We start from the raw sequence: 22,538 nt of genomic DNA, 5'->3' as shown, positions 1-22,538 counted from the left end.
TTCAAAGGGAGTATAAATGGTTTCAAAGGGAGTATGGTCCCTCTTGCTGATGGTTATTTCTTTTAATTGGAAAACACTGTTTGCCTCCATCGGAGCCCTCATTTACTGAATGATCATCTCAGTCACACTGCAACTCAGCATCCTGAGCCATCAGTAAAATGTCACCTCCGGCACTACTGCTGCATCTCTCCCAATCCATGGTTCTGGTGCCAGACCCAGCAGACAGTCCCTCTCCTACACCCACAGTCCTTGGCGCACTGGGGTCCCATCCACCAGCCGTCACACGGAACAGCAGGAAGCCTTGCATTAAAGCCTTCTCCTGACACTGACATCTTTCTTGACATCTATGGCCCACCTGAGCAGCTAAGTAACGCTCCTGTGAATATAAACAAGCAGGGTAAAGTGCATTCACTAGACAGATAGCTTGGGGAAGTGTCATCACCCGTTGAAAGCCCATATGTGGTTTTGTAACAAAGGTATTTGCTTCCTGTCTTGCCCACTCGTCAGAGGAATATATGAGCGAAGCTAAGCAGCACCCTGGAGACAGACTAAAACCAAGCGGAGAGCAAGGGATGCTCAGAGCGCGCTGCAGGAGCCGTGCAGACGAACACATTATGAACACCCTGGGGAGGAGAAATCTCCTTTTTCCCAGGCTTGGGAATGGCATGCAGCCAGAAGCCATCATGCAACTATCCTGCACCTGATAAAGAGGACGCGTTAAAAAAAACAAAAAAAAGAAGTCACGTCTTGGTCCCTAAACCTGTCCATGGACAACTCCTTCCCTCCTAGAGCCACAATCCATCGAAGCGTGAAGAAAACCAGAGCACTTACTGTGAAATCTCCATCCCATTGCCATAGTGGGGTGCAGGGCTTGGGCATAGGAACACCCATCCCGTGCCAGCATGGGTCCTGGCAGGCAGCGAGCCCCGCACGAGCCAGCTGCCTGCCCTGGCAGCAAAGGGACCCAACAGCACGCCGGGCTGCGGGGGCAGCGGCACAGCCAACAGCTCATGCAGCACTCAGACCACATCAACACATTGCTCCTAGTTTTGGGAGCCCCAAGACAAGACACGTGTTGATTAACTGGAGCAAATTCAGCAGGGGCCACTGAGATGGTCAGGGGAGTTGTTGAAAAGACTGAGCCAGGCTCTTGTCAGCAACACATAGCAAGAGGGTGAGTGACAGTGGGCAGCAGCTGAAACAAAGGTTCCCACTGCATGCAAGGAGAAACTTTTCCCCCCTCAAGAACCCACCAGCACTGGAACGGTGGCCCAAACAGCCTATGCTCTTTCCATACGCAGGGGCTTTCAGGAGCAGGCTGGATAAAGCCCTAAGCAGCCATGTCCAATCTCAGTCTCCTGCTCAGCGCAGAGTCTCTGCTGGACTTGAGACCTCCAAGGTCCCTTCCAAACTGGACAGTTTCGCAAGTCTGTTGTGAAAAACTGGGGCTGCAATGTCGCATCAGGCCACTGCTTCCTAGGGTCATAACTGAGGGAAAACCAGCACGGCACCTTTAACAATAACACTCAGAGCTAGGCAGAATGAAGCCTTTGCCCTTCTCCCATTCCCAGTTTCATAACTACGGTGACAGAGCAATGTATGGAAGGAAACAAAGAGCAACTCTATCATATGTGCACAGGCACTCCTTCATGCCAGGAACTGAATCTGGAGTTGGTAACCCATTTTACCCCACCCTTTCCACCACCCCCTCAAAAACCATACACTCACCGAGATGCATGTGCACATACACTGTAAGACCTGTGCTAACTTGGCCTGAGGAACCACTCCAAACATGCAGTTTGCATGTCTGGTAGTAATTCAAATGTCCTTGATAGCATTTGATGAAGGAGGAAAACGCATGAGAGACAACATGGCAGCAGCCATGTGTTGCTGCTTGGGAGGTTTAGGGTGAACAGTAGGAAAAACCTCTTTGCTGGTAGGGTGGCACAGCTGAGGGCCATGTACCCCAGGAGATGGGGGATGTCCATGCTTAAGCTGTGAACACTCAGCTAAACAGCCACACTGATCCGATGTAATGTTTGTGGCAGTTCTGCTCTGGAGACCTCCAAGGTCCCTATGGGTCTATGAAGATGCAAGAACAAGATGAGAGATTGCTGGTCAGACCTTGCCTTGGTCACTGACTCCACAAGCACCTACAAGTCCTCTTACCCACTTCATTCTTCCCATCTAAAAAGCAGGTCCCTACTTGGAGGAAGGACAAAGCCCACCTAGAAGCGTACCACTGTGGGTTGTGCCTGAAGGGAACGCACCTAAGCCAGAAGGCAGAACAGATTCCTTCAGACCCAAACACTGTTAAACACTCAAAAACTGCATAACCAACTGACAGCAGCAGAGCTTTGGCAAGACATCTGTCCGCCTATAAATAGAGTTCAACCGTGTGTCCTTATCGCAGGGCTTTGATGTGTTCGGGGAGAGTATTTTTTTCTCCTTCGCCACCGAGTCAGACGCAGCACAGATAATGGGCTTGAATCGATCCAGCTCAAGTATTACTAAACTTCCTACCACTGTGGCAGCACGCCAGCCTCAAATAGGACAGGAGAACATGTGTCTGTTCAGAGCCAACCACAAGGAGCAGGCAGAAAATTGCTTTAGACTTTAAAAAAAACAGGTGCTTTTTGCAGATTTGTAGATCAATCTACAATGTATTTGAGAGGTTTAGGAAAGTCAATAGAAACAAGATATATCATTGCTGCACAAGAACCTGAGAAGTTGTATTTCTATTTATGCTGCTACTAGCACTCCAACCGCGGGCTCATCGCCTGCTGCTCCCTGCTACAGTCCCATATCACTACTTCTCTGGCAGCAAAGTCGAGGGAAGAGGCTCCCTCCGCTGCTGCAGTTCACCACCCCGTTGGTTTTGCCAGGACACCTTAGCCCTGGGGCTGGTTGGGGTCTGAGATTCCCTAAGAGTGTCACCACCGCAACCTCATGCCTTGCTTGCAGTAAGAGGATGCAGGGACTGCTGGCAGAGGCGAGGCTGACCTCCCACAAACTGGAGCTCGTCTCCTCAGGTCTCCATCCACATGGGCTCAGCACACAAGTTCACTCGAGTGTCTTGGGATGCTCCAGGCAGTGCTGAGACGATCCCTTGGGAGTCGTTGCTCAACCTGGTGGTGCTGCAGAACCGCACAGGGCAGCAGCCTGCCCTCTGCAATCTCATCCCCAGGGACGTGACAAGCCAGTCCCCTCCTGCAGACACATCTACTAGGTACCCACCATACCTCTTGCACCATCATGGCATGACTTGGAAAGACTTTGGACGGACCCCCTCGCAAGCCCTCTGCTCCACTGCAGAGCACTACAAAGCATATTCAAAATTTTTCTCCCCCTTTTTTATCACTATTAAGTGAGCCACATGACATGCCTTATCAAACCAGACCTAAATCATGCCTGCCCCTCCCTAGATCCTGTGCAATGTGTCAGCCATTAAACATGCAATTAGCCTGTATTTACAAACCTGTAAGAGGCTCTCACCAACCATCCATCGCTCAGAGGCAGGACCACTTGCATCCCTCCGGCGGAGCCTGTCCTAATGAGCCACCAGGAAGCGGATCCCACTGGAACTGGCCACATCCATTTCCCAGCCTCCACAAGGCACAAAAACCATCTCCTAGCTTCCACCCTCTGCCTCAGAGGGTGAAGGATAACATGTGTATCTGGACTGGAAAGAGCTGGGTGCACACCCTTGGTGAACAGGCAAAGGCCACACGCTGCAGGGTGCTTGGCTCCAGCCATCCTTCTGCCCTAGAGCCCAGCTGGGCGTGGGAAAACAGGTCAGGCTGCAACACGGGAAGCAGAAACAGGCTTTCTATCCCCCTGCAAGGCTAAATCATGTGCCAACGCCTGCCACACATCCCACCTGAATCCCATTGATGCTCCCTTTGGGAGCAAACCCAGGCGAGGAAGGCCATGGCTGTGATGCCGGGCAGGGACCGGCAGCTGAGGCACTAAGGCTGGCAGGAGTACCAGCCTGCTGCTGCTTCTCCAACCCCCTTCCCATCTCTCCACCAGGACTGTGCTACTCCAACAGCACATCAGCGGGGCTGGGCTTTTATTCCTCCGCTGCCGCGTACGAGCAGGCGCCAGGGGACGTATCATTCAGCAAAGCTGAGGAAGAAACAAGCAGCGTTAACCGTTAGCATGTGTGTATGGAGACCCCTCATAAACTCTTTTTTCCCTCGCTCCCATCTGCTTTGCTCTGGGCCACTAAATCCAATTCAGCAGTGCTCAGAGCTTGTACCAAAGCTGCGACACATTTGTCAGATCCCTGACTAGACCCATGGCTAATTTTACAACGCTAATTTATCTCACCATATTATATCGCTTTCATTTCATCCCCCCGGATCCCATTACTGCCAGTGTACCTTGTAGCCAGCATGTAACAGTAATTGGTATTATTAGTGACGTACCCTCCTCAAGCTGCTCTATTTGCAGAGCTGTGAGGAGTCCCGTGGGTGGGGAGTCCACACCAAGGATGGGGAGGGAAGGGGTCCTTATCCCACGCCACTCCACGGATGCCACCACTGGGCAATGCTGAAGGCAGGGTTTTGCTGCTGCAGGGCATCCCTGCACACCCAGACCCCAGCCCGCTCCCCACTGCAGCTCCATCAGGTGCTGCCCACCCCTACAGTCCCTTAACCTTGAGCTTTTAATTCCAGAGCCCGTGTTGAGCCTTGCACACAGAGAGCATTTCTGTCCTTGTCTGTGGCCCAGAGGATACAGGACTCTGCCGATCCACGGTGAAAGGGGCTGCAAAACACCCCTGGGAAGCACGATGCAGGGGGAAAGGGCAGGGGAGCCACACAGGGAAAATTCATGACAATTCATGCTATTTTGGCCAACAGTTTCTCCTCTTCGGTGTAAGCTATTGCTTTTCCAAGATCAACGTAATTAAAGCCATCCAGTTTTAGCTAAGTGGGAGGCTGCACTAGTCAAACGGTGACAATTCCCACTTAAGATGTCCTTGCTTGGCATTTAGAGACTTGTTAAATTTTAATTCATCATTTTCATTTCTCAAGCACAGCACCAGCAAGCACTAGGTTCCCCAGCACAGCTCCACAGGGTCCGCGTCCCCCAGTGGGGCTGCCCCATCCACAGGCCCCTTCCCTGCTCCACCGGGGTCTCCATGGCTTGGAGAAGATGACCCAAAACCTCTCCTCAAGCAGCAATGTTATCACAGGCCTATACAACGCACATATGCAACAGGTCTCAGAGGTGGGGCAACCCCTTGACCATGGCTGGTGATGGTGGTAGTCTCCCAAAGGGATGCAGCCCTTTTCAGCAGAGCAGAGCCCAGGGAAGTTCATCACATCTGTGATGCTGCAGTGCAGGACAGAAAGAACATCCAGCAGGCCTGAGAGCTTGAAGTTGTGCCTGTCTGTCAGAGGCGGCACCTCACCTCCCACCACAGAGCAGGGCTGGGTGACCCCTACTTGCTCCAGAGTAGTTTCAGGACCATGGGACCTCTGCTACCGCAGTTAGACCACACATCCCCAAGCTGCCCTCAGGGCTTTCAGGCAGGAGGGTTCTCTATGGAGAAGCCTCCCATGTGCAGTCCATATGTAATGGGTTTGCATGGTAACATTTCAGTAGCTGGGGGGCTACAGGGATGACTTCTGTGAGAAGCTGCCAGAAGCTTCCCCCATGCCCAATGGAGCCAATGCCAGCCGGCTGCAAGACGGACCTGCTGCTGGCCAAGGACGAGCCCATCAGTGACGGTGGTAGCGCCTCTGGGGGAAAAATTTCTTTACGGAAAGGGTAGTCAAGCATTGGAACAGGCTGCCCAGAAAGGTGGTGGAGTCCCCATCCCTGGAAGTGTTCAAAAAACGGGTAGATGTGGCACTTCGGGACGTGGTTTAGTCTAGTCTACCCTTGATTGGTTTAGAGTGGACTTGGTAGTGTAGGTTAATGGTTGGACTGGATGATCTTAAAGGTCTTTTCCAACCTAAACGATTCTATGATTCTATAAGAAGGGGAAAAAAACTGTACAACAGCAACTGTAGCTGGAGAAAGGAGTGACAATCTGTGAGAGGCACAGTCCTGCAGACCCCAAGGTCAGTGCCGAAGGAGGGCAGGAGGTGCTCCAGGCACCGGAGCAGAGATTCCCCTGCACCCCTGGTGCAGCCCCTGCTGAGGCAGCTGTGCCCCTGCACCCATGGGGGCCCACGGGGGAGCAGAGATCCACCTGAGCCCGGGGAGGAGCCCACACCGGAGCAGGGGGATGTGCCCCAAGGAGGCTGTGACCCCGTGGGAAGCCCACGCTGGAGCAGGCTCCTGGCAGGAGCTGTGGTCCCATGGGGAGAGGAGCCCAGGCTGGAGCAGGTTTGCTGGCAGGGCTGGGGACCCCGTGGGGGACCCACGCTGGAGCAGGCTGCTCCTGAGGGGCTGCACCCCATGGAAGGGACCCACGCTGGGGCAGTTCATGAAGAACTGCAGCCCGTGGGAAGGACTCATGTTGGAGAAGTTTGTGCAGGACTGTCTCCCGTGGGAGGGACCCCACGCTGGAGCAGGGGCAGAGTGTGAGGAGCCCTCCCCTGAGGAGGAAGGAACAGCAGAGACAAGGTGTGATGGACTGACCGCAACCCCCATTCCCTGCCCCCCTGCGCTGTTCGGGGGGAGCAGGTAGAGAAAATCAGGAGTGAAGTTGAGCCCAGGAAGAAGGGAGGGGTGGGGGGGAGGCATTTTTAAGATTTGTTTTTATTGCTCATTATCCTACTCTGATTCAATTGGTAATAAATTAAATGTTAATAAAATAAAATAAATTAAATTAATTTTTTTCCCCAAGTCGAGTCTGACAGTAATTAGTGAGTGATCTTCCTGTCCTTACCTCGACAAGCTTTTTGTTGTTTTTTCTCTCCCCTGTCCAGCTGAGGAGGGGAGTAATAGAGCAGCTTTAGTGGGCACCTGGTGTCCAGCCAGGGTCACCCTCCCATACCATCACATGTGCATTTTCCAAGCTGTTCATCCAAACCTGGACCTTTACAACCTAAATAACCACTGTCAGCATCTGCCCTCTTTGCACAGCAGCCATGTGGCTCCTCACAGACCAGAGCCAGGAGCAGCCTTTTGCCACACTTTAATAAATGCCATCCTAGCCAAAAGACACATGGCCTTCAGCCCCACCACAGTCCGGTGGCCCGGAGCACACCAACCGAGGACAAACCAGGTGAGCAAGTGCTTTAACCCACCTCTTACCTCTCCACCAGTGCAGAGTCCTTGGGGTGTCCCCAATTTCTCATCAACGTCCGGGGGATCCTTCTGGCTGCTTGACCAACCCTCGCCGCTCAGGTCTGGGATTTTCTTCAACAAAATAGAAGAGACAACCTGTCAGGTTACCAGGTGGAGCTCTGCCATCACTTCAGGTTTAGAAAACAACCGAGGCATGGGGGCATCTGTTTTCCAGCCCTGACAGCTGGGGGTAACCGGTGTAAACATGAAGCTAGTTTAGATGAAGAGCCCTCCCACATGAGCATCACAGTCCAGCCCCAAAGCACGCATTTGCTTAATTATTTCGATTTAGAGACATGAAAGGGGAGAGGGGGAAAAATTACTGCAGCTTGGGGCAGCTCTAATCTTCTTTAAAGACAGACAGCAATGCTCCCCAGCCAAAACAGCATAGCAGCACTAAAATGTCAGCCCAGCACCAAGGTATTTGCCCACGAGGTCTTGTGCTGCCTAAGCCCTAATCCTGCAAAGCCTCACACACGTGTTAAACCGTGCAGGGAGAGGCCAATCTGACAGAACCCAGGAGTGTGAAAAAGAAAGCACGCACGTATGGCTTTTCAGCACAGACACCAAGGACTGGAAACAGGAGAGAGACCTTCTGTGCTACGTCTGACACGCTGCCTAGTGAGATGGAGTCTGAAGCATTACTGTAACCAGCAGTGCCTTCAGTTATAGCAGCAAATATGCTTTTTGTGTTAGACAAACAAATTATCAGTTGAGATCTGCGCTCATTATCTAGCTCTTGTGGCTGAGCTCGCGTTGTTCCCCCCCTTCCTTTTTAAATGCTTTGAGGAAAAAAAAACCTCTTATGGTTCTGCATTATTAAAAATGAAAAATAGGAGCCAAACTCCACTGGCAAGAGGAAAGTCTGGGAGTCGCTCCTGTGGAGATGCTTTCCCAAGGGCGACAGCGACTCCAAGCCTGGAACACCACGTGCTTTAATTAGCACCCGACCCCGAGTCGACGAGCTTCGCCAGAGCCCTCACTGGGACACCATCTGAAGCCTGGGTGAGTCAGCGAAAAGATGCTACAGAAACCCAAACTACAACCCCCATCCATCCCCCACTTGCCTACAAGACCTAAATAAATAAATAAACCCCCCCCAAACTCCACTGGGTGCCTGATGGAGAAACCCTCATTTGCAAAGCGCTAGGAAATAATTAAAAAGTTTTCCCAGAGCTTAAAAGGAGGGAAGCAGACCGTTTGTCATGCCGGCAGTGCATGGTGTGCCGCAATTTATCATGCTTGTCAGGTGTCAGCCACTGAGAAATTTAACTCCAGCTGCCCCAAGCCCAACACCCGCAACGCCCCATCACTCAAAACCCACTCTGCCAGGCACCCCCGAGCTGACAAGTGACTGGCAAGGAGGGGAGAGGGCTCCTCCCCACCAAGCCTCCCCTCACTCTGCAATGCCAATAGAACTTTTTTTTTTTTTTTTTTTAAAACCAGCAGATGAAGCAGAACAGAGGAGACCAAACTAAAGCAAGTGGCAAGGCTCGTTCGTCACTACCTGGCAGGGACCCGCCTGGGCTGTCACTCCAGCTTGGCAGGGATAGGACAAGAGAGATGGGTTTAGTACTGACTGCCCTCGGGGTGGTTTTTGCAGCATCCTCTGCTCAAGCCAAGCCATAAGGACACTGCTCTCACAGGAACAGTGTGTTATGGTGGGTACAAAGTGCAAAATCCCAATGCCTTGGCTGAGAGATGTCCCTGGAACCTGCTCATATGGAAAGGACTGACACCCCCTGCTACCTCTGTGCCCTGTCCTGACAGGAAGAGCCATCTCTGCCACAGCAGCCCAGCTTTTCCCATGGAAGTCAAAGCATGGATTTGCTTTTTAAGAACCCTAAATTGAGGTCAAATTGCATTTTGGAGGAGCTCATCATGCCCAAAGCAGGCCACCAGCTGAAGGACCTGGGTCAGGGCATGAGCTACCGCTGAGCCAGCAGGAAGATCTGTGAGCTGGACTGCTCCAAAACCAGGGGGACCGCCTTGGCCACAGCTCAGGCAGGCTCACGGAAGGAGCAAATATCACCAGCCACAGAGCAGGGACAAGTCCTGGGGCAGGTCCCTGCAGGAGGGCTTGTACTGAACCTGAACTCACCCCACTTCACTCAGGACTTGAGGTCCCAGCAATGCCACAGTCAGGACACTTCATCAATGTGCCTTGTGCTTTATAGGGCTTGGCTGGGCTTCCCCCCAGAAATACTCCTGTTTTAGCCATTTCTGTAGCAACAAGCTGAGTTAAAAGGAACCTGCAATTGTTCAAATGCAAAAGCACTAACTGTTTAAACAGGCCCCTGCAAAACCCTGAAGGAAACCCAGCACCCATTGCATGCTGCATGTCCAACATGACGCATCTGCATGCTACAGCAAGGGCTAAGGGATAACTGAACCACTTCTTGCAAAGAGAAAAAAAAAAGCAAAACACACAGCATTTGCCAAAAATATTTCTCCCCAGCACAAGGCAGGGCTACGTCAGTCAGGGATCGATGAGTTTTACTTGTACCAACAGAAATGGCCCTCAGTTTCGCAGCAGCAAGGCATCCTGTGCAAGAGCTGGGGCATAGGTTTTGCACTCACATGTGCTCAAAGCAGCGCAGTTCCTGCTGTGGGAGCAGAGCAGCCGCTACCTCCCTGCACACACTATATATAATACACCCACACAGCAGCGTTTTTCGGAGGCTCACAACTTGGCGTGGGGAAGGTGGATTTTCATGGCGTCAGCAACAAGCAGATCCCTGACACCTGGCTGAAAACCTTCCCCATAACTATCAGAGCCGGTCTCACAACGCAAAGGTACTAGAGTTTCTTCAGCACAACAACTGGAAGGATTTTTCTTGGGTTTTGGTGTCTTTTTTTCTTTTTAAGCTGTGGATAAACTAATGCCTTTTTCTCCCCCAAACTGTGTTCTGAGAGCAGCTTAAAACCCTCTTTGCTAAAATTTTCCAAAAAAATTCAGCCGGAGGCAGAGACATGTGAAGTTTCAGTCCAAATGGTTAAAGGCTGGCGTAGTTTCAAGCAACTGAAGACAGGGGCTTATAATCAGAAGTGTCAGGCAACCTTAATTATATTATTTCCTGAAGGAAATAGTTTTCCCTGCCGAAGTCCAGAAGTTATTAAAAAAAGTTGACCTCACTGGAACCAATCAAGATGGAGACAAGAAGCCTGTGATGGATTTTTAAGGCAGTCGAGTTCACGCATCTGTATTTTTGGGGGTCCGGGATTTTAGGACAGGTGTTCCCAGAGAAGCCTGGCCCTGCAACAGCCCCATGGCCAGGAGCCAGGATGCAGAGCCCCCTCCATCCGCCTTCCCCAAGTCCCCCGGGCAGGGGGACATGGGAGCCCCGCGCCCAGATCGATCGCTTCACCAACACAAGCAAAGAAAAACAGCCGGCTGGTTTGTAGCTGTCAGGAGCACACAGGCTTTTTGTCCGTCTCTTCCCCTGCACCCATAAATAAAAGTGACAGCAACTTTATTTAGGACTTCTTCCAGTTAAGAGAGGATGGAAGAAAAGTGAAAAATGAAATCGTAGCTCAGCAAAGGCAGAGGGGGAGGATCCTGGAGGCACAGCTAGGGCTGTGCTGTTGCTGCAGCAGCCTGGGCTGGCGGCAGCCCTTGCACTCCCAAAACCAGCACCTCCTCATCCCCATCAGTGCACCCTTCTCCTCCACCCTTCCAGGCAAAGAAACCCAATCCCACATGCCCCTGTCTCCTGCTGCCCATCAACTCCCCAGTGCTAGCCGAGAGGCTCAAGCATCTGGAGGGCATCAGAGGTGGAATAACTGTCTCCTTTACTCCTGAAAGAGATTAAAAAAACCCCAGATAATTCAGAGGACAAAGTGACCTGTTCCCCACAAATGCACAATCCTTGTAGCATCAACAGCAGCCCTGAAATGCAGCTCAGCCCTGTGCAACTTGCCAGCATGGCTTAGCGGTGAGTGCAGCATCTCCACCAGCATCCAGTACCATGGGAAGTCCTGGCTGTTTTGGCTATAACCTCCAAGGAGTCTTTTGCAACTGAGGAAAGACCTGCTTTCTGTAAGAAGCATAGAAAGAGACTCAAAAAGCAAGAGAGGAGGTGAAGGCTGCTCTTCAAGAGGGCTGAGCAACCAGCAGAGCTGGCCCCAGGCAATGCCCTGGCCAGGGATGGAGCATCCCACGTCTGGCCTCCTCCAGCTCCCTGCAGTGTCTCCCAGTAGTACAGCACCTTGTGTATCACGACGGTATTGCAACACATTGAACACACAAGCTTTGTTTCAATCTTCATCCTGCTTGTACCAGTGCTGATCTGTGCCATGTGCAGGAATCTGGTCCCCAACAGGGGCTGCAGAGCTCGCGTCATCTGCACCATGCTTAGGAGCTAGACTGGAGTTATGCCATGCGCCTTCACCTGCACACAAACACACGCAGGGAAGGCGTGTAGGAAGAGACCCACCACCCCTGGGGATGGGTGCCCACCCCATCTGCAAAGGTTCAGAGTGGAAGCTGCGTGCAGCTCCCTGGGGAGGGAGACTGCGAGTGACCTCACAGGTTTCTTCCACCACTGCCCTCTCTGCTGCCGTGAGTCAGAGATTAACGACAGGCCATTTGTCAGCACCAGTAGCATCATCGCCAATCTCATTTCTGAGCAGACATCTGACCTTGCTTGCATCCCCACGACCCGTGTTACCGCACGGCTCAGGCAGCCTCCTGACAGCTCCCAGGGGATGCAACACAAGGCAGGGGACCAGGCTGTGACACAGCCTGATCCTGACTCAGGATGCACAACACAAACCTTGCAGGATGAGTGGTGAGTGTTTGTAGGCTTGTCCCAGTGCCCTACCCTTCTCCCACATGGTACCCAAGCAAGGGTCTCTCTTGCTGAGCACTGGATTAGGTTATGGAGAAGGGAGATCTGTCTCCAAAGAGGAGGGCTCAGGCAAAGCCAGCCTTGCCTGAATCTCTGGACGGCAGGTGAAAGACCTCTTTCCCATGCTTGCAGCACCCCATGTCTAAGCCCCATCTGTTGCAGCCCCATGGTACCCAGCCAGCTGGGAGGCTCAATGTGCAGCACCACCTGTGGCACCCGGACCTTCTCCACAGCCAGTCATGATCCAGGCTCAATTTTAACCCAGATCTCAAAGAGGTGAGAAGATAAAATCCAGACACAGATCCACCTTGCATTTCTGAGCAGAGCTGGTAGCTCTGTCCTGCAGATGAGCTATGCCACAGGGTCCAGCACCCCTCTGCCCCAAACCAGACTATGTTGCCACCATACAAGTCTACTATGCAAGTGTCGCTTGGACACCACACACAGCTCTGGTCCTCACACCTCAGAAAGGGAGTTAGTGAGACTGCAAAAAGTACAGGGGAAGGGGAACAAAACAGCTTTTGCATCAGGGGCACACCAAGACTTTACAGCCTGGGAAGAGGGAAAGGGAAGAAGGAGGTGACAGGACTTAGCCACAGGACCTCAGGCTAGACAAACTGTTGGCCAAACCATGATGTTCACACAGCTCCTTGCTAAATGGCAGAAAACAAATGATTTCAAGAGGAGCAGGGAAAATTCAAGGAGAACAGGTCCTCTGACAAATCCTGGTCCTGATGCAAGCTTTGCCTCAACACAATGCTCAGCCTCAGACAGCCAGATGCTGGGAGGATTGCATCCCCACCGGGAGGGACAAGACACCCGGCAGGATGGCTCTTCATCTGCACTAAGTCAAGCCAGCCCCAGCTCTTGTACTTCTCATACGAGGAACGAATTAAAATGATGTGGGACTGGGAAAAGACACACTCAGTTAAGATGAAGAAATCAGTGCCATTAAACATCATTAGAATAATATGCCCAGAAAGCTTCATAAAAGGAGATGCCATATGATTGAATGCTCTCCAGACCCTCATTTTACACAGACCCAAAACACCAACCGAGAGTCTCTTCTAACAGCCAACTCTCACAACTATCGGAAGGTTTTTTGGATTTGTTTTGTGGAATTTTTTTCCTGAGGAGCTTTTTGCGTTTGCAATTGAAACTACAATTCTTTCAGTTCCTGGGGGGGGGTGGAGGGGGTGGAATCATTTTTCATTAAGCTGAAGCAAATGGCATTTTTGCTTGTCAAAAATATCTGACACAACTCTGACAGACTCGACCAGACATATAAATAAAAGATTTAAACCCTTCTGCTTCAGAGCTTAAGAAAAACCTGCTGTCAGTCCCACACCAGGACAAGCTCTCTCCTACAGGTCATGCTGCCTGGGGGCTGCTATCACCATCCTGGCGCTGATGCTGGGAGGGAGGACAGGGACCAGCCACACCAGCCTGTTTGTCCAAGTAAAACCCCACCAGCCCATGTTATCCTGCTGCAGGCTGCTGTCTCGAAGGCTGGATCAGGCTCTCCTCAGCCCAACAAGCAGACAGCTGGCTCCGGTGGCAGGGAGGCAAGCGACATTGATCCCCTCCCTCTCCTGCCACCATCCATATCCGATAACGGCATCGACCGGGAAGCACTGGATGCTTTATTTCCTCAGCCACCCGGGCTGTGCATCTGCAGCCATCAGGCTTCCTTCCCCACCCGTCATGTCAGCGACACGGCCGCAGACGCCGTGACAAGACACAGAGCAGTGTTGAAACCCATTTCAAAATCCCTCTATTCAAGCCAGAGAGGCTTATCTGCATAGATTTATACTGTTTGCCCCAATATTTAGCTACTGAGCTGACTAATCTGTGTGCAAGAAAAACCCCGGTGGCTCAGAGGCTGAGCAATCTACATCATTCATCATTTAGATTAGCTATTGTCTTAATCCTCTTTAAACTACTGTATAATACATAAGGGAATGGATGTCCTATATGCTCAGGATATGCAGAAAAAACCCAGGCTGAAGCTCAGAAACTTGGACAGAAGCTAGAATGACAGATCCTACCAAGTCATGGAAAAAGGAAACCTGTTGCACCTCCCGACAGCTGGTTTAACTTCTTCTTGCTCTCTCCACCCCAGCAGCCATTAATTATTTCCTAGCCAGCTTCCTAAAGCAACACATAACTCCCCTGCCCTGTCCCCTCATCACAACCCCATTATGAACTGGGGACCCCAAGCCATGCCAGCCCATGCAAAGCTGCTGGCTAAACCTGCTGCCCTGAGGATGAGCACCTCTGCACCCCAGGACCTGGGACATCCCAAGCCAGCACAGCCATGGTGGTACTGCTCTCGGAAAGCCAACAGCCCTGCACAGCCCAGTGTAACGCTTTGGGCCCTGCTTTGCAAGCAGGTGGGCTCAGATCAAGGATTAAAGTCTGCTTTGCTATCTGGGATCACACCGCACATAACTGCAGTGCCCGGCGGGAGGACGAACAAAGAACAGGTTTCTTTATGGAAACAGCAAGGAGTTTGGGGGGAGAAGGAGGGGGTGCAACAAGGCAGTAGCAAATGAGGCTTTAGTTCGTTGCCTGCCAGAGCTGAGGGAGCTAATAAACAGACAGATGAGAGCTAAATTGTCTTCTGAACCTCTGTATCAGTATTCACATTACAGAGGCTGCTTCCAGCAATTCCAGCGTATTAATAATAAATGCTACATAATTACAGCAGACTTGCTTTTGTCCTCTCTTCCTGTTTTCTGTCAATGTCTGCTTAACCCTGTGCAGCCCACAGCCAGCTCTCCACCAGCACCAGCCCCTCCATGGGCAGCACAGCCCTGGCACCACTGATGGGTGCCTCTCCCAGCTCCTTCCCAGGCTGGACATGGTGCAAGGGGAGGTAAAGGAAAGCTCAAGCACTGATGCCAGTCTGCAGCAATCACCTTCTACCTGTCAAAGCTGTGATGATGTTGCTGCAGGGCATGAAAAAGGAGTATTGGGGGCCTTGAAAGTAGCCCCAGGCTGGGATGAGTTGGGGACAGTGCAAATGCCATCTCCAAAGCACAGAGGAGCACTGAGTCACTGACAGATTCTTAATAGCCAACAGGGTTTATGGCCTTTCCTCGTTTTCATCTCCTCCAGATTTGCAGCTGGAGCTGCCTTCCCTACAGAGATGCTTTTGGGGTGTCTTTGCCCCAGCCCATCGGGAGCCCTCCCGCTGCATCCATGGTCACAGAGCTGTCGGTGGTGACGGCTCCCTGGAATGCACAGGCTGGAGCAATAATACCACATGCTGCTGGGAGCTGGCAGCGGGCTCTGGGGCAATCCCAGAAGGAAGCAACTGTCAGAAGACATAGGAGATGACCCACAGGTCCCAAGTCTGGCACCCAGGTAAGGAAGAACAAAGTCTTTGTGCAATCAAGTTCCAGACCAAAACACCTCCAGCTTGTGTGGCACTGCACAAGCCTCGCCGTGCTCCTGCCTTGTCCTCTGCAGCGCCAGGGACCCTCAGACCAAGCCGCTCTTCCCAAGCATCCTTCTTCATAGGCAAGCTGTACTGACACACTGTGCCCTGTCTGATCATTTCATGAGTTGATTCAAATGAGGGTTAAAGACCTTCTAGCAGTTTTCCCCTGAATTTTAGAAGTGTTTCATCCAATCTAGCTGCAAACTGAGCTCTGGAGCCTACTTTGCTTCCCACGGGACTATCTTGGTGAGCATTTCTTCCTCAGTTGCAGGCAAAGAGCATCAAAACTCTGGAGAAGGGTCCATGTTAACAGTGCAATAGCTGTTTATAGCAGAGCACAAGTTTCATTTGCACCTTTCAGGCTAGCTCTCTCTTTTCCCAGCCTTGCAGGGAGGCTACCATGCCCCCTAACATGGCTTCAATAATAGAATAGAACAAATACCTCAAATGGGATTTCTGTGAGAAGAAACAAACATGCAAAACAAAGTGTGCCTGCCTTCCAGCGCAAATTAACTCAGCTTCTGCCCTGACTACAGACCTTTCCAGACATGAGACCCAATGGATGGTGAACAAATGCCAAGCAACACAGATGCAAATCTCTGCCTGCACAGAGAGCCTCAAATGCTAAGGGAACACTTGGCTCAAACAGCTGAGCATTGAGAAGCCTTGAAATGGAAAAAAAAAACCCTAACCTCAAACCCAGCTACATCACTTACACAGGGAAGACAAGTCTGGAGCAACATAAAACCAGCTGTCCCTCAGACACCAGTACCCCACCCAACCTGGGACATGCACAGCATCCCCCAGCACTGGCATCCTGCCACTGCTCTCCGATGGTTCCCATGGCTGCACATATCCACTTTACATTTTCTGTGCCATCTCCTCTGAAAGATGAAGCACCAAAACATTTTTCTGCCTGTACATGTCATAGTCACTTTTTTGCAGTTCTCAGAAAATGATGCAGCAACCAGTTGTTCAGGGAAAAATGCTGAAGAAAAAGAACCACAGCTCTTCTTTGTCTTACACCGATGAGTAGAGGTGCTGAGAAAAGCAAGAGGCACCGAGAAAAGCAAGAGGCAACAACCACGCAGGTGATGGGAGGAACGCACAGGAGAGGAGTCCTCTGGACTGCTCACATGGAGTGGGCATGCCAGAGGAGGATGGAGCAGAATGGGGAACAGGGAAAGAGCGGTATCATCATCACAACAAGCTCTTCCTTGCAGGACGGTATGAGGAAGGCTACTTTGAGAGCAACATTGCTAGTAGATAGCCATGGGGTATGAGGAAGCCCAAGTTCATCCCTGCTAGGTGGCCCTGGGCCGGTCACATCTCCATGGGCTGCCTCTCTCAGCAGGGCAGCCCCAATTTCTTCACTGCAGGGACCTTTGCTCCCTGTGTGAAAGGTACTCAGCAGGTTGGTATCCCCACACACTGCCGTGAGCTGGTGGGGCCAGGAAAGTAATAAGCCATATGGAAAAGGAAGGGAAACCCACCAAGAGCTGCAAGGAAGATGACATACGTCAACCCCATAAAGGAAGATCCCAAGCTAGACTGCAGATCCGGGACACACACAACCACCCAGCCAAGCAACCTGTGCTGCTGGAGCAGCTCCCAGGCACAGAGGGAAGCGATGGCCCTGCCAGCACCTCACAGCACCCGCCAGACACACGGACAACCTCCAGCACTGCTGGGCTGGCTGTCACAGGAGGATTGCAGGTGTGGGAGGACACTGGAGCACCCAGACTGCTCCGCACACCCCTCTCAACAGGGCACACCCAAGTCAAGCCCAAACAGCACAGGTCCCTGCATTGTAGTGCTACAGAGTAAAGCAAGATTTGCCCCAGGATGATCAGCCAGCGCTCCTAGATGCAAAGGCAGAAAAGCATTAGGCTTCTGAGCCCCCAGACTCATCACCAGGACAGCCTGCGTCACAACCCCCTGCCAGGGATGTTTCCCTGCCTTCCAACAAACTCTATGTCCAAACCCCCACACCAAATCTCAGGATGCTCCTAGGCAGTCGATGGCAGCACATTGCAGGCTGCGTGAGCCTCTTGTATCAGCCTCCTCCGCAAGCCATTTCAAAAAGAGAGCAAGTTATTAATTACAAATTAAGCTGCTAATTGATACTAAGCTCTGTTAGCTCTAGGGGAAACAGAGGCAGAGCTGTGCCCCTCACACCATGGCTCATTGATTGCAACTGCAATATGAGGGGCCTGAGCTCCCCAGGAAAGCTGCTGGGATCACAGTCGCACTGCTTCCAGCTCGAGCTCCACTTGCCAGCCCAGGTATCTCTCAATACTCCACTTCCTCCAGCCCTGACCTGCCTCCAACCAGTGTGACAACCAAAGGTTTAAACACTCTCCCAGCTGACAGTCAGACTCAAGTGCAAACGCAAAGTCAGCACTCACAAGCACTAGCAATTGCCTCCACCAGACTTTTTCTGTAACACAGCAATTGGGGGTGATGGCTCCGGGGCTCCCCTCAAATAAAGATCTCCCTCCTGAGAGGGGATGGACAGTTTCGCCATCACCACATCCCAGTAGGACTTAAAGGTTTGTACAGCAACAAGTTCCCATTTTTCTTGGCACTATGTGGACTCCTGTACCTTGCAGAGGACAAAGAGATGAAGCAATGCAAGAATCAGCCCATGCCAGATAGGTAAGATCAGGTCAGCTGAGATCCTAGAGCTGAAGAAACCCCTCCTGCCACACATTTCTCAGCTCTGCCTTTTGGAAAGCTCAGAAACACAGTGTAGAATTACTTCCTCTCTTAAGTAACAGGTAATAAGTAATTAAATAGTAATATTAATAAATAATGAGCAATAATTCCTTAATAAGGGACAGTAAAGCTTGCATCCCTTTGTCCCAACTTTGCAGCACATGGGAAGCTCCTCTCTTGCACAGGGAAGCACAGCATTTGCCCACGCTGGACAGACCTGCCTTGTGCAGGGGCTCTTCTGGAGCAGGACCAGTTCTTCTGGGATTGGCCACCAAGCAGCTGATGCCGAGGTCTCCATCCATCCGCTGTTGCACTACCCTTCTCCTCAGGCAGCTCAATTAAGCCTAACGAATTACATCCAGCACGAGTCACAAGCAAATGCAGGAAGACTTGGCAACCATGGTGCTGTGCAAGCAGAAGGTGAATAAATAAAATCGACTCAAGTTGACAGAAAACTGCGCAGTGAAGCTTGTTGGAAGTTGCCAATTCGGTGATACAGATTCTGTAGCAAAGCATCTGTTTGAGTGACTTTGGCTCAAAAGGGGGCAAAAAGAAAACATGACAAAAGCCAATTCTGCTTTTAAATAGGAAAAATTCCACAGAAGTTCTATGCTATTTCAACATTTAAGTTTTAAAAAAAAACTTTAACCAAGAAGAAAGAAAATATTGCTAGTTACCAGAATGGGTTTAGGATCAGATCTGTAGAATAACATAGGTTGGGCCAGACCTCAACCTAATACCATGCCGGAGGAGCAGGACCAGCCAGCTCAGGTCAGACTGGGGCTGCTTCAGGTCAGGGCTGAGCATCTCAAAGGCTGAGCTTTTCCCACCTCTCACTCCTGTTGCAGTGTTTTACCACATTCATGGTGACAAGATACTTCTCAGTGCCTGACAGGTAATCAGATGCTCCAAACTGGACTGTTGTCTGCTACCCTGCCCTGTGTGCTTCCAAAAATGAGTCCATATCCTGCCTCTCCTCACCCATCAAGGGGCTCAAAACAGCAATCAACCCCCACCCCAACACCCTTCTTCACCTTCCCTTCCCTGAGCTGCACAGACCCGCTGCTCTCAGCATCTCCAACACCATTCCTCTCCTCCACAAACTCTCCAAGTTTCCCTGCTGACAACCACCGATGAGTTTTGACATCACATTCCCACAGGAGATGGTGGTGGGGAAGTACTGTAAACCAAGACAGATAACACAGCTTCCTAGAGGGCAAGAAACCCTTCCCAAATCGAGTCATAGCCATAACTGACTGTCACCATTTTCCCTTCAAAAAACAAAGAGCCCTGCTCCACAGCAATACAAACGGTTGCCATTTCAACACAGTTTTCCCCTGTTCCTTCAATTCAAAGTCAATTACAGCAAGGTTAATGGGGCAGAGAGGATGCCAGTCGGCTGGGTAATGATGTCAAAGCACCTGGCATTGCCTGGGCAACAGCTAGGCAGCTGGGATGCAAATGAAGGCACAGGATTGCACTTGGTCCCTGGAAACGAGCTGATGTAATTGAGCGTATCAGCATTAATGAACATGGAAATAATGAGAGCACCCAGAGAAACAAGACACTGATGGTGGAGGGGAGGGTTGCACCCAGCAGGAAGAGATGCCAATGGGCACTGGGTGTCAATGGGAGCAGGCTTCATGGTGCTGAGCTTCCTCCAGGTCTTCACCCAGAGGTGCTTCCCATGATTTAACACTCCAGCTTTGCACACTCAAGACCAACCATGTTGTCCCTCTGCTGAAGTCCCTCCTCCAGCAGCTTCTGGCTCCTCTCCAGACAAGCTGCAACAGGGAGAGCAAAAGGGGAGCTGTGTCAAGATGTGTGTCAAGAGGGCATATCTCAGAGACACCTGATAAACATGGAGCCAAGGCAACAAAGACCAATGGGCAAGAGGTGCACAGGAGCAGAGGTGCTCGAGGGGATTTCAGTGCAAGGAGCAGTGACCTGCTCAGCAGGAAGGCTGCTCCAGCAGTGCAGCCCAGCTCTTTCCAAAGCTTGCAGTCCCCACATCATCTGCAATTAATATTTTGAAGCTTGCAGGCAGAGCAACAGGAGCTGCTACATGCGATGTTGTCTGCCAGTACAATACTTGGCACAACGTGCTTCCATAGACCAGGACTACAGGGCAGCAGATAAGAGTGCTGCAAGCCTTGGACACCAGCAAGCCATTTCTAGCTTTGTGACACCATCCAGCTGCTATGTCTTCTCCCCAGTCCACAAGTTCCATCAGATCCCCCTCAGCACATTTACTACTTGGAAAACCTTCACACCTATACTGTAATATTCAGTGCGTTTCTATCCCTGGCCTTTAAGCCCACTCCACGCCACCGCTCTCCCTCTTTCCTGATCCCACTCTGGCACAGCTGCAGTGATGCAGCTGCCTTCAGTCCCCAAGCAGAGGTCATCCATCCCTCCACATCCCAGTGGCACAGGAGGGCTGGTGCCCCACACCCACCCTCCTGCCACCTCTCATGCCTTCTGCTCACCCTCAACGCCACAGTTTCCCCCCAAAATATGCCCCAGGGCAGCAACAGCTCCACCAGCAGCCACAGTGAGGAACCCCACAGGGGTTCTCCTGCCCCAAGAAAAGCTACATTAGATGGGCAGGGGGAAGCTGACAGCATTTCTCACACTGGTGACCAGCAGAGCTTGCACAGCTGAGATGCAGCTGTGCAAATGAGACCCCAGCAACCACCCCCCAGCCCCAGTGATTCCCCACAAGCATGAAGAGTGGTATCAGGGACACAAAGCAGTCAACACCACAGGGGAGCAGTTGGGTCATGCATCCATTTACAAGGTCATCGCCCTGTGCCTCTTTAAAGCCCTTCACTTTTGCCCGAGGCAAGTCAAGGTGACTTGGACAGACCCTGCTGCTCCTGCTCCCACCAATGCTCTCTGCTATCCCTCGCCCTTGTGCTGTGAACCCCTCAGAGCAAAGAGCATCCTTCTCTGCTCTCTGGAAATGGCCCAGCAAGGCAGCAGCCTGTGCCATAAATAACACTGGCAATGGGCAAGAGCAGAGTAGCCATGGGCTCTGCAGGGATGGCAGCATACCCGGCCAAGCCATGCCAAGGCTCTGCAGCACACAGGGCTTGCCCTGAGCAAACACCTTCCAAGCACCCTCCCTGCCCACTGCAGTGGAACCAGGCATGCCTGGGCTCACAGCAGTGCCATCCCCAATGCCAGGCCTCTCCTTGAGTCCCAGCATGTTGCTTTTAAATGTCAGCAGTAAAACCAGCTACACGGAGGGAATTAAATGGAGGAGGAGGGAAAAAAAAAAAAAAGAAAAGAAAAAAAAAAGGGAAAGACGAAAGGGAGAAGAGACAGCTCTGCTAATAGCGAGTCAGCCAGAAGTCTCCGAATCCATTTGAAATGTGCAGGGCTTAATTTAACTTAATGGTTTTGTCAAACATTGGCACTCTGTTAAAAGCACAGGAGAGCTGGTAATCCACATGCCAGTGGCTCTGCCTTTGCTAGTCGCAAGAAGGCTGCTGTTCAAGTCCCTGGACAGATCCATCTGGCTTCGCACAAGCAGCAAGCATGGCCCTGGCTGCTGCAGTCACTCATTAGGGCAGCTCTGTATTTACTTAGCACTGGCAGCAGCCCTGACTTTGCCCAGAACACAAAACCAAACACAGCCACTGCATTTCTGAGCTTGTACATGTCTTAAGGCAGCTCCAGGCTTCTCCTGAAAACACAGCTTGGTCAGGGAAGAGAGATTCGCGACTTTCCCTCGGGAAGACAAAATGAAATCTCTCACCTACATGGACTTTGGAAAGAAGTTGGAAGAAAAAAGAAAAACAAACTCTTTGCTCACAGGCAGGCAGAGAAAGCCACGGGTTGAGCTGTAAAAGCCAGTTCCCCAGCCAGCCCTGCTCTGCCTCCTCTCTCCAGCAGCACTAGGTCAAGGGGTCCCAGCAGCCCCCATGACATGGGATGGGGCTCAACACCAGGGGAAACCAGGCAGCACTAGCTCTGCTGCTGTCAAACCCTCTTCTAGAGGAAAAAACAGAAAGGACACCCTGCCATTTAAGATGATCTTCCCCCTGCAGACAGGAGACTGAGCCCATCTCTGCACACAGCAGGGACAAGACGGAGGGTGTTCAAGCCTTCTCAGCTGTCCTGATGCCCTATTCTGGCAGCAGATGGAGAATTCAGAACACCTCACATGCTGCCTTGTGGTTCTGCTCCCCCTCTGAGGGCACCAGTGGATGACCTGCAGCACCAGGCACTGTGTGATTCAAGCCACTCAGACACAGGCACACAGGGGACAG

The 22,538-nt window shown here is 51.6% G+C and overlaps 1 protein-coding gene across 1 annotated transcript in view; it reads right to left on the bottom strand.

Moving 5' to 3' along the window:
* CNTFR (ciliary neurotrophic factor receptor) overlaps window positions 1-22,538 on the bottom strand; it is a 213,807-nt gene that overhangs the window by 152,247 nt on the left and 39,022 nt on the right. The window contains exon 2 of the mRNA XM_075726950.1: window positions 7,216-7,320. Within this exon, the coding sequence (XP_075583065.1) occupies window positions 7,216-7,320 (105 nt within the window). The remainder of the gene's footprint in view (window positions 1-7,215; window positions 7,321-22,538) is intronic.

The sequence above is a fragment of the Pelecanus crispus genome, chromosome Z (assembly GCF_030463565.1).
Source record: "Pelecanus crispus isolate bPelCri1 chromosome Z, bPelCri1.pri, whole genome shotgun sequence".
NCBI lineage: Eukaryota > Metazoa > Chordata > Aves > Pelecaniformes > Pelecanidae > Pelecanus > Pelecanus crispus.
The sequence above is the reverse complement of the archived record's forward strand: the minus strand, read 5'-3'. Positions and strand labels throughout refer to the sequence as shown.